Raw genomic sequence first — 14,177 nt, 5'->3', positions numbered from 1 at the left:
TTGGCAAGTAGTTTATCTGATTGTATCTCGATGGACAAGGCCACATGATGTATGGGAAGACCATCACCTGCATGTTCAACTCCAGTCATAGTCATACAGCATGGTAACAGACCCTTTGATCCAACCACTCCATGCCATCCATAATTCCAAACTAAACTAGCCCCAATTACCAGCACATTTAATAAGCTGATCTGCTTGTGTTTTAAATAATATAATCTCATCTATTCCTGATGACCTTCAGTTCCCTTGCCTAGCAACAACCCATGTACTTCTGCTTGAAAAATATGCAATAGAGATGGAGATTCTTGGAGAGGAACCTGTAGTGTTTAGACTTGGCAGAATGCATGGCACTAAAGGTAAAATAATTAGAAGAGAGGAAAGGGATGTAGGGCTGCAAGAAATTTCAAGAGTAGGGAAAGCAGTGAGACCAAGAGGAGATATGAGAGTTTAGATGATAAGTTTAAATGAGAAGTAAACAACCCAGCCAGCAAAGTAGATGGTGAATGGGAGTCAAGACAATTTAGGACACAGGCAGGTTTCTTGTGAGCACAACATGGGAGGTATAATGGAATTTAAAGTAGATCAGCAAACTGACCATGGCATGGTATTATGTGAAGACATTCATGTAGAGGGAGTTCACAGGAATATCGAGGTAACAGGGGACAGCCGAGGGATTGTCAGGAGAATAGATGTGGTTCTCTGCAGCCCGAGCTTTGCCACATGCCTGGCACCACAGACCTCCAGTCCAAAGATCAGCCGTCCACCACCACCCTCTGTCTCTTGCTTGTACAGCCAATTTTATATCCAGTTGCCAAGCTCATCCTGAATCCCATGTGATCTAACTTTACTAATTAATCTAACATGCAGGACCTTATCAAATGCTTTACTGAAGTCCAAGTAAACAATATCTACTACTCTGACCTCATCTGCCGTCTTGATCACATCCTCAATAAACTCAGTCAAGTTAGTGAGTCAAGGTTTTCCTCACACAAAACCATGCTGACTGTACCTAATCAGTCCTCTCCTCTCCAAATGCATGCAAGTTCTCCCTTTCAGAGTCACCCCCAACAACTTAACCACCACTGATGTCCGACCCTCAGATCTAGAATTTCCAGGTTTCTCCTCACAGCCTTCCTTTAACAATGTCACAATGTTAGCCACCCTCCAGTACTTCACTGGTGTTTATGGATGATACAAATGTTTCTGCTAGGGGCCTGCAATTTCTTCCCTAACTTCCCACAATATCTTGTAGTTGAGTGTGGCTTTGACATCAAGGGCTGTTATTCTCAACTCGCCTATGGAATTCAGCTGTTTTGTCCATGTTTGAAACAAGGTTCTAAATGTGGTTAAGAACTGAGTGGCCCAGGCAGAATTTGAACTGGGTGTCACTGAGCAGGTGCTGTTTAATGACACTATTGATGATACTTTCCATCGTTTTTGCTGATGATCAAGAGTGATGTGGTAATTGGCCGGATTGGATTTGTCCTGGTGTTTGTGTATAGGACATGCCTGGTCAAATCTCCACATTACCTGGTAGATGTCAGTGTTGTGACTATTGATTGAGATTTAGGTCTATTGACGTGTATCTGAAAACACATTGAAAAATGTTTTATCGCGTGTTAAATGCAAAGTGTCACCATCTTGAAGCACTGAATTCAATGCAAGATTTTGCTGCAGTAGAGTTCATCTTTCTCTCCTGTTCTTTGTCCATTGCTCCTTCAGTTGCTGTTTGACATTAGCTGGAGTGTCTGAAAAAGGCTCTGGGCTCTCGGTTAGGGGACTCCACTACTGTCACAACTGTGATTGCTGCCTCCAAGTTGGAGCCAAGAGTCTGGGGATACGTGGGCTCTGTACCCCTATTTCCTGTCCAACGCTCCTCTAAACGTTGCCACTAGTTGCCGGGATCTTCTGTCGTCCCTTTTGCTGATGCTTCCGCTCGTTCAGGTGCCCAGGCCGAACTGAAGACGTGGAGTTTTGACTCCGTTTGAGAGTCTGGGCCAGGGGAGTTGGCCAGGGACCTGCTCCTTGCCTCCCAGAAATCCTGGGCTGGGATAGAGTCATGTCAGCCTCATTCTGATGTTGCTGCCACTGCTGATGGAGGCCTCATCCTTAATTTTTCACTCCACCTCAGCTGCCACCATTCTCCAGGCTTTAAAGAAAATGAAGGGAGAAGAAATAAAAAGAGCAAAAGTAAAAAGAAGAAAAGAAAGAAAGTGGATGGAAGTGGAAGAGCCCTGGGCTCAGTCTTGCTCGTCTGCTGCCACCTTGGAAATGTCTACTGGAAGAGTTTAGGTAAAAACAAGGACTGCAGATGCTGGAAACCAGATTCTGGATTAGTGGTGCTGGAAGAGCACAGCAGTTCAGGCAGCATCCGAGGAGCAGTAAAATCTACTAGAAGGTCTTAGCTAAGGCGTGGCATGTCTGGAGCACAAATCTTTGGTACTGTTTGCAGAATGTTGTCAGGACCCATAACCTTTGTGCTCTCCAGTGCCTCTCGTTGTTTCTTTTATCACATGGAGCAAATGGAATTGGCTGAAGTCTGGTATTTGTAATTCTGGGAACCACTGGAAGAGGCTGAGATGGACTATCCACTTGACTGAAAATTGCTTTGAATGTTTCAACCTTGTGATTTGCACTGATGTGTTGGATTCTTCCGTCATTGAGGGTGGGGATATTTGTGGAGCCGCCTCCTCCACTGAGTTGTTTAGAATCATTGAATCCCTGCAGTGTGGAAACAGGCCCTTCAGCCCAACAAATCCACATCGAACCTTCAAAGAGTGACCCACCCAGATACATTTCCCCCCAGTCTATTATCCTATATTTACTTCTGACTAATGCACCTAACCTACACATCCCTCAACATACGGGCAATTTACCTAAGCTGCACGTTGTTCGCTTGTGGGAGAAAATCCACACAGACACTGAGAAAATGTTCAAACTCCACACAGTCACCTGAGGTTGGGCTCAAACCCGGGTCCCTGGAACTGAGAGGCAGCAGTGCTAACCACTGAGCCACCATGCTGCCCCAGATAGTCACCCGAGGCTGGAATCAATCTCTGGTATCTGGCATTGTAAGGCAGCAGTCCTAACCACTGAGCCACTGTGTCAGACAGCTGGACAACAATGCAGAAACGTGACCACCATCATTCACAGCTGGATGTGGCAGGACTGCAGAGCTTCGATCCGATCCGTTGGCTTTGGGATCATTTAACTCTGACAATCGCCTGCTGCTTATGCTGTTTGGTAGCTTCACAATGTTGGCCCCTCATTTTTAGGTGTGCCTGGTGCTGCTCCTGGTTTGCCTGCTGCACTTGCATTGAACCAGGATTGATCCCCTGACTTAATGGTAATGGTAGAGGTGGGGGATATGCCTGGCCAATTCTGCTGCTGTTGATAACCCACAGCCCCTCATGGATGCTCAGTATTGAGTTGTTAGATCTGTCTGTCCCATTTAGCACGATTATAGTGTCACACAACATGTTAAGTATTGTCACTGTAAAGATGGGACTTCGTCACCACAAAAATTGTGCGGTGGTTACTCTTAAGGACATCATGGCCAGCTGCATCTGCAGCCAGCAGTTTGATAAGGATAAGTTTAAGTATGATTTTCCCTCTTCTTGGTTCCCTCCATCCCCTGCTGCAGAAAAAGTCTAGCAGCTATGTCCTTTAGGACCTCACATGCTCAATCCATAGTACATCCTGCAAAACCACTCTTGGTGGACATTTAAAAACCCCCACTCAGAACATTTTGTGATCTTGCCACTCTGTTTCCTCCATGTGTTGTTCAACATGGAAGAGCACTGATTCATCATTTGAAGGCAGATGGTATATGGTAATCTGCAGGAGGTCTCCTTGCCCATTATTTAACCTAAAGCCATGAGACTTTGTGGGGTCTGGAGTCAGTGCTGCAGATTCCCAGTACAAAGCCAAATGTATGCCACTGTGCCGCCACCTGTAGTGGGTCTGTCCTGCCAGTGGAGTCTGGGACGTTGTCTGTAAGGTATGATTCCAGGAATATGACTGTCTTTATTTCATTTCTTTGAGTCTTCATAGTGCGTGGATTTAATTTGCTTCTTTCCGAGGGCAGTTGAGAGTCAGCCACATTGCTTTGGGTCTGGAGTTATGTGGGGCTGAGAGTGTGGTGCTGGAAAAGCACAGCAGGTCAGGTAGCATCTGAGTAGCAGCAGAATTGACATTTTGGGCAGAAGCCCTTCATCAGGAATGAGTTTCTCTGCAGTCATGTGGGCCAGACTAGATGAGGATAGCAGATTTCTGTCCCTGAGAGACATTAGTGAACCAAATGGGTTTTTTTCTGACAATCGACAATGCTTTCATGATCATCAGTAGATTCTTCAATTCCAGACTTTTTTTCTTGAATTCAAATTCCACCATCTACCATTGTGGGATTCAAGCCACTCACTGAGTTTCTGGGTTAATAGGCTTGTGGTACTCCCACTAGGCCATAGCTTCCCCCTCTTCATACATTAGCTGCAATGGTAGTAAGTTTGAATCCAGTAAATAGCTGCCATTTTGGTGTTCACAACATATGCACATATGGAGTAAAGTTGTTCTTAATTGTGGTGTGAAACAACTTTAAAGTTCAAAGAAATTTACTTGATACTACTAAGCTAATTTCTGATCAAATAATCTCTTCACCAATTTGTATTGGTTGTAAGCCGGTTTATGGTGTTGTAATATTGCCTACTTTCTTGAATTGTCTTGCACACATTTTGCAACAGGTCTGCCAAAGATCTGAGGCAAACTTGAAGGCTGGGAGGCAATGAATAGGAGGGGTGTAATTATTTGTGGTGTTTCACGAGTTGCAGTAATCGTTTTAAAAATTGCTGCTTAGACTACTAGTGCATGCTTTGCTCCTTTATCCAAAGGGCATTCGTGGGGTTCTCTTGTGCCATAGTAGTATCCCTATCACAGTATCAGGAGGCCTAGGTTAAGCACCACCTGCTCCAAAAATGTGTAACATCTCTGAACAGGTTAGGGAAAATAAATTAAGCATTTTATTAAGAGCATTGGTATCCTACATTCAGCGTAAGGCTCTGATTTCAATTTTGAAAAGAGACTTTTAGCAGTAATGCAGTGACACTGTATCTGATTCAAATCATTGTTGCAAAGTAGTTGAACTGCCAAAAATTGAGTTTTTAAAAAAATTCTTTGCCAATTTTACCATGCTTGGGCGAGGGAACTGACGTTATTTAGTCCCTTGAAGCTTTTGCGTTATTCGTGCTGCAGTGCATATTTCACCTCTTGATGTTCCTTTTGGTTATTACTGGTTAGCTGTTTGCTAGGCTGCTAGATGGATTATTGAGATTGTTGCAAGTAGATAAATGTGGAGAATTACAGCACCTTTTATATTGACTGAGGTTACATTGATTTTTATACAATCTGCAGTTTAGACTGCCTTGCCTTTCCAACTGAAAGTTAATATGTCCTAATCATACAAATCTGAAGAACTTTGGAAATTGTATTGGGAGTGGTAGAAGAGAGCAGTCTTAATATACTGGTAATATTTAATGTTGGCCGAACTCTGCAGTTGCTGGTCACAATGCTGCTTGTCCTATGGGTTCATCTATGGACCTTGGCTGAATTCTGTTAGTTTGCTGATTGCTGAATGGAGCATTATGCAAAGTAAATATACTGTCTTATTAACTGCATTGATTTTCCAATTTGCTACACATTGTGACATTGCTTGTCAAAGAACTTCATAGTATTCAAAGACAGTGTTTTATGGAAAGTCTTCGAGTAGACTCCTTTTTAGCCATTTAAAAAAATTCAGACAAATATTTAAAGGAGAAAATGTGAAATATTTAAAATTTATTAATCAAGATAGTGTATTTTAATTACAGTTAATCAAAGAGTTCTGCACTAACAAGTTAATTGTTTTTTTAATAGCAGAGATTAAAATGGATATTGACAGACTGTATGAAGTAGTACCTCAGTTATCCAAGATCTTTTTCATAGAAGATAAAATTGGTGAAGGTAAGTTCACATTTAATTGCAAATACTTGGAAACAATAAACTCCTTTTTGATCTTGATCTTTTATATCTTTTGATATTGCTCTCTGGCACACCTCAATGAAAATACTCTTGTTCCTAACCAAGCCTTTTATGGGAACTGTTTCAGCAATCAACTGTGATGTAAGTCTACATCAGGAGTTTAGTTGAAGGGGTAAAGACTGATTTATTAGATTCTGGCAGACACATCGAAAAACAGACCTGATGTATGCTTTAATATATCATATACTTTAGAATTGTATAATTTATGAGAATTTCAACAAGCAATTTTGGCAATGTAACATAACCAGAGCAAATGCATTCATAATGAAATTTTCTTAAGGTCATGGATCAGCATTATCTTTTTCAAACTGAAGAAGACTCCGCTTACAAATACACTGGTACTTTCTTCTCCCCACCCCAATAATTATTCAATTAAATCATATAGCAGTCAATTTTTTTTTAAATGACCGGCTTAAGGGTGTGACCATAAGACGCAGGAGCAGAAGAAGGCCATTCAGCCCATGTGTTTGGTAATTCGGTGAGATCATGGCTACTCCATGATCCCCATAATCTTTGATTCCCTTACTAATTTTAAAAATCTATGCATATGTCTTAAATATAGCCCTCTGTAGTAATGATTCCACGGCGTCACTATCCTGTACGAAATGATTCCTCCTCATCTGTTTTAAATAGGCAATCCCTTACTCCTGAGATTATGCCCTCTGTTTGCATACTCTCTGCAAGGGACAACAACCTCTCCGCATCTACACTGTCGAACACCTGAAGAACTGTATAATGGTTCAATAATGCTAGCTCTCAATTAGTAAAGTCCCAGCCTACCTTACGTCTCCTCATAAGAAAATCTATCTCTGTAGCTAATTCTTTAAAACTCCTACCTGCCAACCCATCATGTCTAGTGAACATATTAACCTTTAGCCCCATTAGTTTCCCAAATATTTTTTCTCAAATGAAATTTATTATTTCCTCAATTCCCTGGGCCCCTTGATTATTTAATTTTTGGAATATTATTCATGTCCTCTAACTTGAAGATAATACAAAGTGAGTTTTGAGAAGATTTGTAGCTTAGGTTGAGGTTCTGGATGTAGGTTTGCTTATTGAGCTGGAAGGTTCATTTTCAGACATTTCGTCACTATACTAGGTAACATCTTCAGTGAGCTTCTGGACAAAGCATTGCTGGTGATTCATGTTTTCTATTCATATGTTTGGGTTTCCTTGGGTTGGTGACGTCATTTCCTGTGGTGTCCTTTCCTGTTCTTTTTCTCAGAGGGTCCAAGTCCAAGTGTTTGTTGATAGAGTTCCGGTTGGAATGCCATGTTTCTAGGAATTCTCATGCGTGTCTCTGTTTGGCTTGTCCTAGGATGGATGTGTTGTCCAAGTCATAGTGGTGGTCTTCCTCATCTATATGTAAGGATATTAGTGAGGGAGGGTCATGTTGTTTTGTGTCTAGTTAATTTTCATGTATCCTGGTGGCTAGTTTTCTGCCTGTTTATCAACTGTAGTGTTTGTTACAGTCCTTGCACAGTATTTTGACATTAGTTTTGTTTGTTGTCTGTTCAACTTCATTAGTTGCTATTTTAGTGTGTTGGTGGGTTTGTGGGCTACCATGATACCAAGGGGTCTGAGTAGTCTGGCAGTCATTTCTGAAATCTCTTTGACGTAGGGGAGAGTGGCTAGGATTTCTGGACGTGTGTTGTCTGCTTTTTGGGTTTGTTGCTGAGAAATCTGCGGACTGTGTTCATTGGGTACCCCGTTCTTTTTGAATACACTGTACAGGTGATTTTACTCTGCGTGGTTCCTCTGCTGCAGTGTGTGGTGGCTCATTGGAGTGATGTTCTGATGCAGCTTCATTTGTGGATGTTGGGGTGATTGTTTCTGTAGTTCAGTATTTGGTCAGTATGTGTTGTTTTCCTGTAGATGCTGGTTTGACATTCCCCATTAGCTGTTTGCTCTACTATGACATGGGGAACTTCAAACCAGCATCTACAGGAAACCAACACATACAGACTAAATAGTGACTGAGAGAAGCAATCACCAACATCCACAAACGAAGCTGCATCAGACCATTATTTCAACGAGCCAACACACACTGCAACACAGAGGAACTACGCAGAGCAAAGGAAAATCACCTATAACGTGTATTCAAAAAGAATGGGTACCCATGAACACAGTCCACAGATTTCTCAGCAACAAACCCAAACAAGCAGACAAAACACATCCAGAAATCCTAGCCACTCTCCCCTACATCAAAGACGTCTCAGAAATGACTGCCACACTACTCAGACCCCTTGGCATCGTGGTAGCCCACAAACCCACCTACTCACTAAAACGGCAGCTAATGAACTTGAAAGACCCTATACAGAAGACAAGACAACATTTACAAAATATTGTGCAAGGACTGTAACAAAAACTACATTGGACAAACAGGCAGAAAACTAGCCACAAAACGACATGACCCTCTCTCACTAATATCCTTACATACGGATGAGGAAGGACACCACTTCGACTGGGGCAACACATCCATCCTAGGACAAGCCAAACAGACATGCATGAGAATTCCTAGAAGCATAGCATTCCAACCTGAAATCTATTAACAAACACATTGACTTGGACCTGATTTACCACCCCCTGAGAAAAAGAACAGGACGTGACATCACCACAGGAAATGATATCATCAACCCAAGAAACCGCAAACCTAGAAAGCAGGAAACATCAGTAGTGCTTCATCTGCAGGCTCACTGAAGATGATACCTAATATGGTGACGAAATGTCTGAAAATGAACCTTCCAGCGAATCTACATCCATGGCATGAAGTATTTTATTTAACTCCTCTGCCATTTTCTGGTTCCACATTATTATTTTCCAGCCATGTTCTTTGAGGTATTAGCATTCACTTTGGCCTGTGTTTTCCCTTTTATCCATTTAATGTCTTATCCCTGGTTGGATCCACAACATATTATTTTAGAAAATTGCCTTAAATGCAGTCTATGAATTCGTCTTCATGACTACATTTGCCAGTTTGATTTTCTGCAATAGGCTCATGGTATTATTGCAGGGCTATTAATCCAAAAACCCACGTATTGTTCAGGGCACATGACTTTGAATCCAGTTGTGGATGGTGGAATTTGAACTCTATATAAATCTGGAATTAAGTGTTTAATGATGACCATGAATCCTTTGCTGATGATGGAAAGTCCATTTGGTTCACTAATGTCCTTTAGAGAAGGAAGTCTGCCGTTCTTACCTGGTCTAGCCCACATGTGACTCCAAACACAGCAATGTGTTGACGCTTAACTACCGTCTGGGCAAACAGGGATGGGCAATAAATGTTGGCTTAGCCAACAATACCTTCATTCTGTGAACAAATTTTGAAAAAGAACAAAAAAATTGAAGACCTAGACATAAACTAAATACCTTACTTTGACATTAAAGACTAGAAATATGCAACAATCAACTGTTTTCTTTCGGCAGAAACAACCAAATACTTGAGTGCTGTGAGTGTAAGGAGTCCAGTAATAGATTCTTTAAAATTTGTATTCTTCGCAATTTTACAAAATATCACCTGAATTGCAGAAATATCCCCTAGAATATTACTCACCTAAACTATGACCTCACTCATATGACTGTTAAAATCCTTAGTTTTAGCTTCATATGCTTTCCTCATTGGTTTTCATTCTTCATAAATCTTAGCTACTTCAGAACTATGTGGACTTTGTGGTGTTCCACTGAAATGCTCTTCACATGATCCTTGTTGTCATCAACAAGCTCCAAGAGTACCTGCAGTTTCACAGTGCTCATCCTGTTTGTTAACTTTTATTCAACCTTATTTAGAAAATTAACTTCAGACTCAGAGCCTGCCATCTGAGTGTGGAGTACTGCTTACCTCAGCTGCTTTCCTCAGCTATTGGATGTCCACTATCTCTTCCTTATCTATTGAGTTTTACTACATTGTTGTTTCTATTCTCAAAACCTTTTCTTCCCCTTTTCAAACAGTTTCCTTATTTCCTCCTCTTAATGCAGAAAATGCATACTTTAAATGGCTAAAGTTAAAGCTGAGGATATCAACAGTGGAACACATCAATTTCCAAACATTATGGATTCAGATATTTTTTGTCTAGAATTTATTTAGAATTTTTTGCTTGTTGTAAAAGCATATCAAAACATTTTGGAAAATAAGTCAGTTTGGTTTTTTTTGTCTGACATTAAAAATATGAAAAAGAATCATAAGTAGATTAGATTAGATTACTTACAGTGTGGAAACAGGCCCTTCGGCCCAACAAGTCCACACCGACCCGCCGAAGCGCAACCCACCCATACCCCTACATATACCCCTTACCTAACACTACGGGCAATTTAGCATGGCCAATTCACCTGACCCGCACATCTTTGGACTGTGGGAGGAAACCGGAGCACCCGGAGGAAACCCACGCAGACACAGGGAGAACGTGCAAACTCCACACAGTCAGTTGCCTGAGGCGGGAATTGAACCCAGGTCCCTGGCGCTGTGAGGCAGCAGTGCTAACCACTGTGCCACCGTGCCGCCTATAACTTAAACTTTCCTGACATCACATTAGAATAAGTGTGGAAATGTTTGAGGTTTCTTGAGCTACTGTTATCTTAATTTCTGAAATTCTCAGACTGTTCTGTGATAAAAATACAAAGTTGTGTCTGTTCTGTTTGCAAGTACAACATAGTCCAGCTACCCAGATTCATATGGATAGACCTGAACAACTGATAAATATCACACTGATCCAAGATTCTGTAACCACCTTGAATGTTCTTCATGAAGTAATTTGTTTTGTTCAAAATGCTGTGGGATGTCCTGAGGCATTGTATAAATCCAAGTTTCCTTCACATTTTCCCCCTTGTTTCATATTATAGAATCATAAGTTGTCTGTTCATTTTGCTTTGTGTTTTTTTTTGGTTGTTTTCCCCTGGCAACCAGGCTTCTGTGGGTACCTCAACCAATGTAGTATATTTTAATAAACCTGGTTGTATTACATTGCTCGTTTTTTTTTTGAAGGATACAGCGCAGTACAGGCCCTTCGGCCCTCGATGTTGCGCCGACCGAATCCTACCTAACCTATACTAGCCCAATAACTTCCAAATGCCTATCCAATGCCCGCTTAAATGACCATAAAGAAGGAGAGTTCACCACTGATACGGGCAGGGCATTCCATGAACTCACAACCCGCTGTGTGAAGAATCTACCCCTAACATCTGTCCTATACCTACCACCCCTTAATTTAAAGCTATGTCCCCTAGTAACACCTGACTCCATTAGCGGTAAAAGGTTCCTAGTATCTACCCTATCTAAACCCCTAATCATCTTATACACTTCTATCAGATCTCCCCTAAACCTTCTCTTCTCCAATGAGAACAGCCCCAAGTGCCTCAGCCTTTCCTCATAAGATTTTCCTACCATTCCAGGCAACATCCTGGTAAACCTCCTCTGCACTCGTTCTAAAGCTTCCACATCCTTCCTATAGTATGGCGACCAAAACTGCACACAATACTCCAGATGAGGCCTCACCAGAGTCTTATACAACTGCAACATGACCTCAGGACTCCGGAACTCAATTCCTCTGCCAATAAAGCCCAGTACACCATATGCCTTCCTCACAGCACTATTTACCTGGGTGGCAACTTTCAGAGATCTGTGTACATGGACACCAAGATCCCTCTGCTCTCCACACTACCAAGTAGCCTACCATTAGCCCAGTAATCCATCATCTTGTTATTCCTACCAAAGTGAACGACTTCGCACTTAGCTACATTGAATTCCATTTGCCACATTTCCGCCCAGTTCTGCAACTTATCTATATCCCGCTGTAACCTACCACTTCCTTCCTCACTATCCACAACTCCACCGACTTTTGTGTCATCCGCAAACTTGCTTACCCAGCTTTCAAGTCCTTCCTCTAGATCATTTATAAAGATAACAAAAAGCAATGGTCCCAAAACAGATCCTTGTGGTACACCGCTAGTAACTGCGCTCCAAGATGAACATAATCCATCAACTACTACCCTCTGTCTCCTTCCAGCCAGCCAATTCCTAATCCAAACCTCTAATGTATCCTCAATGCCATACCTCCGTAGTTTTAGCATTAGCCTACCATGGGGAACCTTATCGAACGCCTTACTAAAATCCATATACACAACATCTACTGCTTTACCCTCATCCACTTCCTTAGTCACCTTCTCAAAGAACTCAATAAGGTTTGTGAGGCACGACCTGCCCTTCACAAAACCATGCTGGCTATCCCTGATCACGTTATTCCTACCCAGATGTTCATAAATCTTATCCCTTACCATTCTCTCTAAGACTTTGCCCACCACTGAAGTCAGACTCACTGGCCTATAGTTACTAGGGCTATCCCTACTCCCTTTCTTGAACAATGGGACCACATTCGCTATCCTCCAGTCCTCTGGTACTATTCCCGTTGACAATGACGACATAAAAATCCAGGCCAATGGCTCTGCTATCTCCTCCCTAGCTTCCCATAGGATCCTGGGGTAAATGCCATCAGGCCCAGGAGACTTATCTATATTCATCCTTTCCAATATTCCCAAAACCTCTTCCCTGCATATTTCCAGGGCATCCATTCTAATTATTTGTGATTCCATATTCACATCAGCAACAGTGTCCTGTTCCTGAGTGAATACTGATGAAAAGTACTGATTTAATGTTTCTCCAATCTCCTCCGTCTCCACACACAACTTCCCACTACTATCCTTGACTGGACCGATACCTACCCTAGTCATCCTTTTTTTTTTGACATACCTATAGAAAGCCTTTGGGTTTTCCCTAATCCTACCAGCTAAAGACTTTTCATGTCCCCTTCTCGCTTCTCTTAGCTCCCTCTTTAGCTCCTTCCTGGCTACCTTATAACTCTCAATCGCCCCAACTGAACCTTCACGCCTCATCTTTACATATGCCGCCTTCTTCCCTTTCACAAGGGACTCCAATTCCTTACTAAACCACGGCTGCCTCACAAGGCCCTTTACACCATGCCTGACTGGTACATACCTATCGAGGACACGCAGTAGCTGCTCCTTGAACAATCCCCACATCTCATTAGTGTTCTTCTCTTGAAGCCTGTTTTTCCAATCCACACATCCTAAGTCATGCCTCACAGCATCATAATTTCCCTGCCCCCAGCTATAGCTCTTGCCCTGCGGCGCACGATTATCCCTCTCCATCACTAAAGTAAAAGTCACCGATCTTACTGCCTACAAATTTGGCTCAGATTTTATAACAGTGACTATATTTCAAAAATACTTCATTGGCTGTAAAGCATTTCACGATTCCTGAGTTTGTGAATGATAATATAAATGCAAGAACCTTTTTATTATTACTGATGAAGTGATTATCTTCCATTGCTAGTGTAAATTTCTCCCTGTTTTGACTGCGGCAGCTGCTGATTTTATCTATGATGATGTACCAAAAAGAATTTAAATTTGTTTTCTTTAAATGTGCTTGCAAGATAGGACCTGATTTCTAATGGCATCAGTCAACAGTGAGAGTTTTATCCGAATCATACAGTAAAGAAGGAGCCCTTCAGACAATCCAAGTCTGCACCAACCCAAAAAAAACGACTCTAAATCCACCCTAGTCCCACTCGCCAGCATTTGGCCCATAGCCTTTGATGTTGTAACATTTCAATAGCTCATCCAAGTATATTTTAAAGGTTGTGAGGCTTCCCACCTCAACTACCCTTTTAAGTAATGTATTCCAGATTCCCACCATCCTTTGGATGAAAACAGATTCCATACATAGAATCACAGAGATGTACAGCATGGAAACAGACCCTTCGGTCCAACCCGTCCATGCCGACCAGATATCCCAACCCAATCTAGTCCTACCTGCCAGCACTAGGCCCATATCCCTCCAAACCCTTCCTATTCACATACCCATCCAGATGCCTCTTAAATGTACTATCCTCCGCCACTTCGTCTGGTAGCTCATTCCATAAACATACCACCATCTGCGTGAAAAAGTTGCCTCATGGGTCCCTTTTTGTCTTTCCCCTCTCGCCCAAAACCTATGCCCTCGCGTTCTGGATTCCCCCACCCCAGGGAAAAGACTGTCTATTTATCCTAACCATGCCCCTCATGATTTTGTAAACCTCTGTAAGGTCACCCTT

At 42.0% G+C, this 14,177-nt stretch overlaps 1 protein-coding gene across 2 annotated transcripts in view; it reads left to right on the top strand.

The window, feature by feature from the left end:
* Window positions 1–14,177, top strand: part of cdc7 (cell division cycle 7 homolog (S. cerevisiae)) — a 100,396-nt gene that overhangs the window by 26,950 nt on the left and 59,269 nt on the right. The window contains exon 3 of one of the 2 annotated variants that reach the window (XM_060829971.1): window positions 5,911–5,994. In XM_060829971.1, coding sequence (XP_060685954.1) covers window positions 5,911–5,994 — 84 coding nt within the window. Of the gene's footprint in view, window positions 1–5,907; window positions 5,995–14,177 lie in introns of both variants that reach the window. The other variant, XM_060829970.1, reaches the window with a different exon arrangement.

This window comes from Hemiscyllium ocellatum, chromosome 9 (genome assembly GCF_020745735.1).
Source record: "Hemiscyllium ocellatum isolate sHemOce1 chromosome 9, sHemOce1.pat.X.cur, whole genome shotgun sequence".
Classification (NCBI taxonomy): domain Eukaryota; kingdom Metazoa; phylum Chordata; class Chondrichthyes; order Orectolobiformes; family Hemiscylliidae; genus Hemiscyllium; species Hemiscyllium ocellatum.
This window is presented reverse-complemented; position numbering and strand designations above follow the sequence as displayed.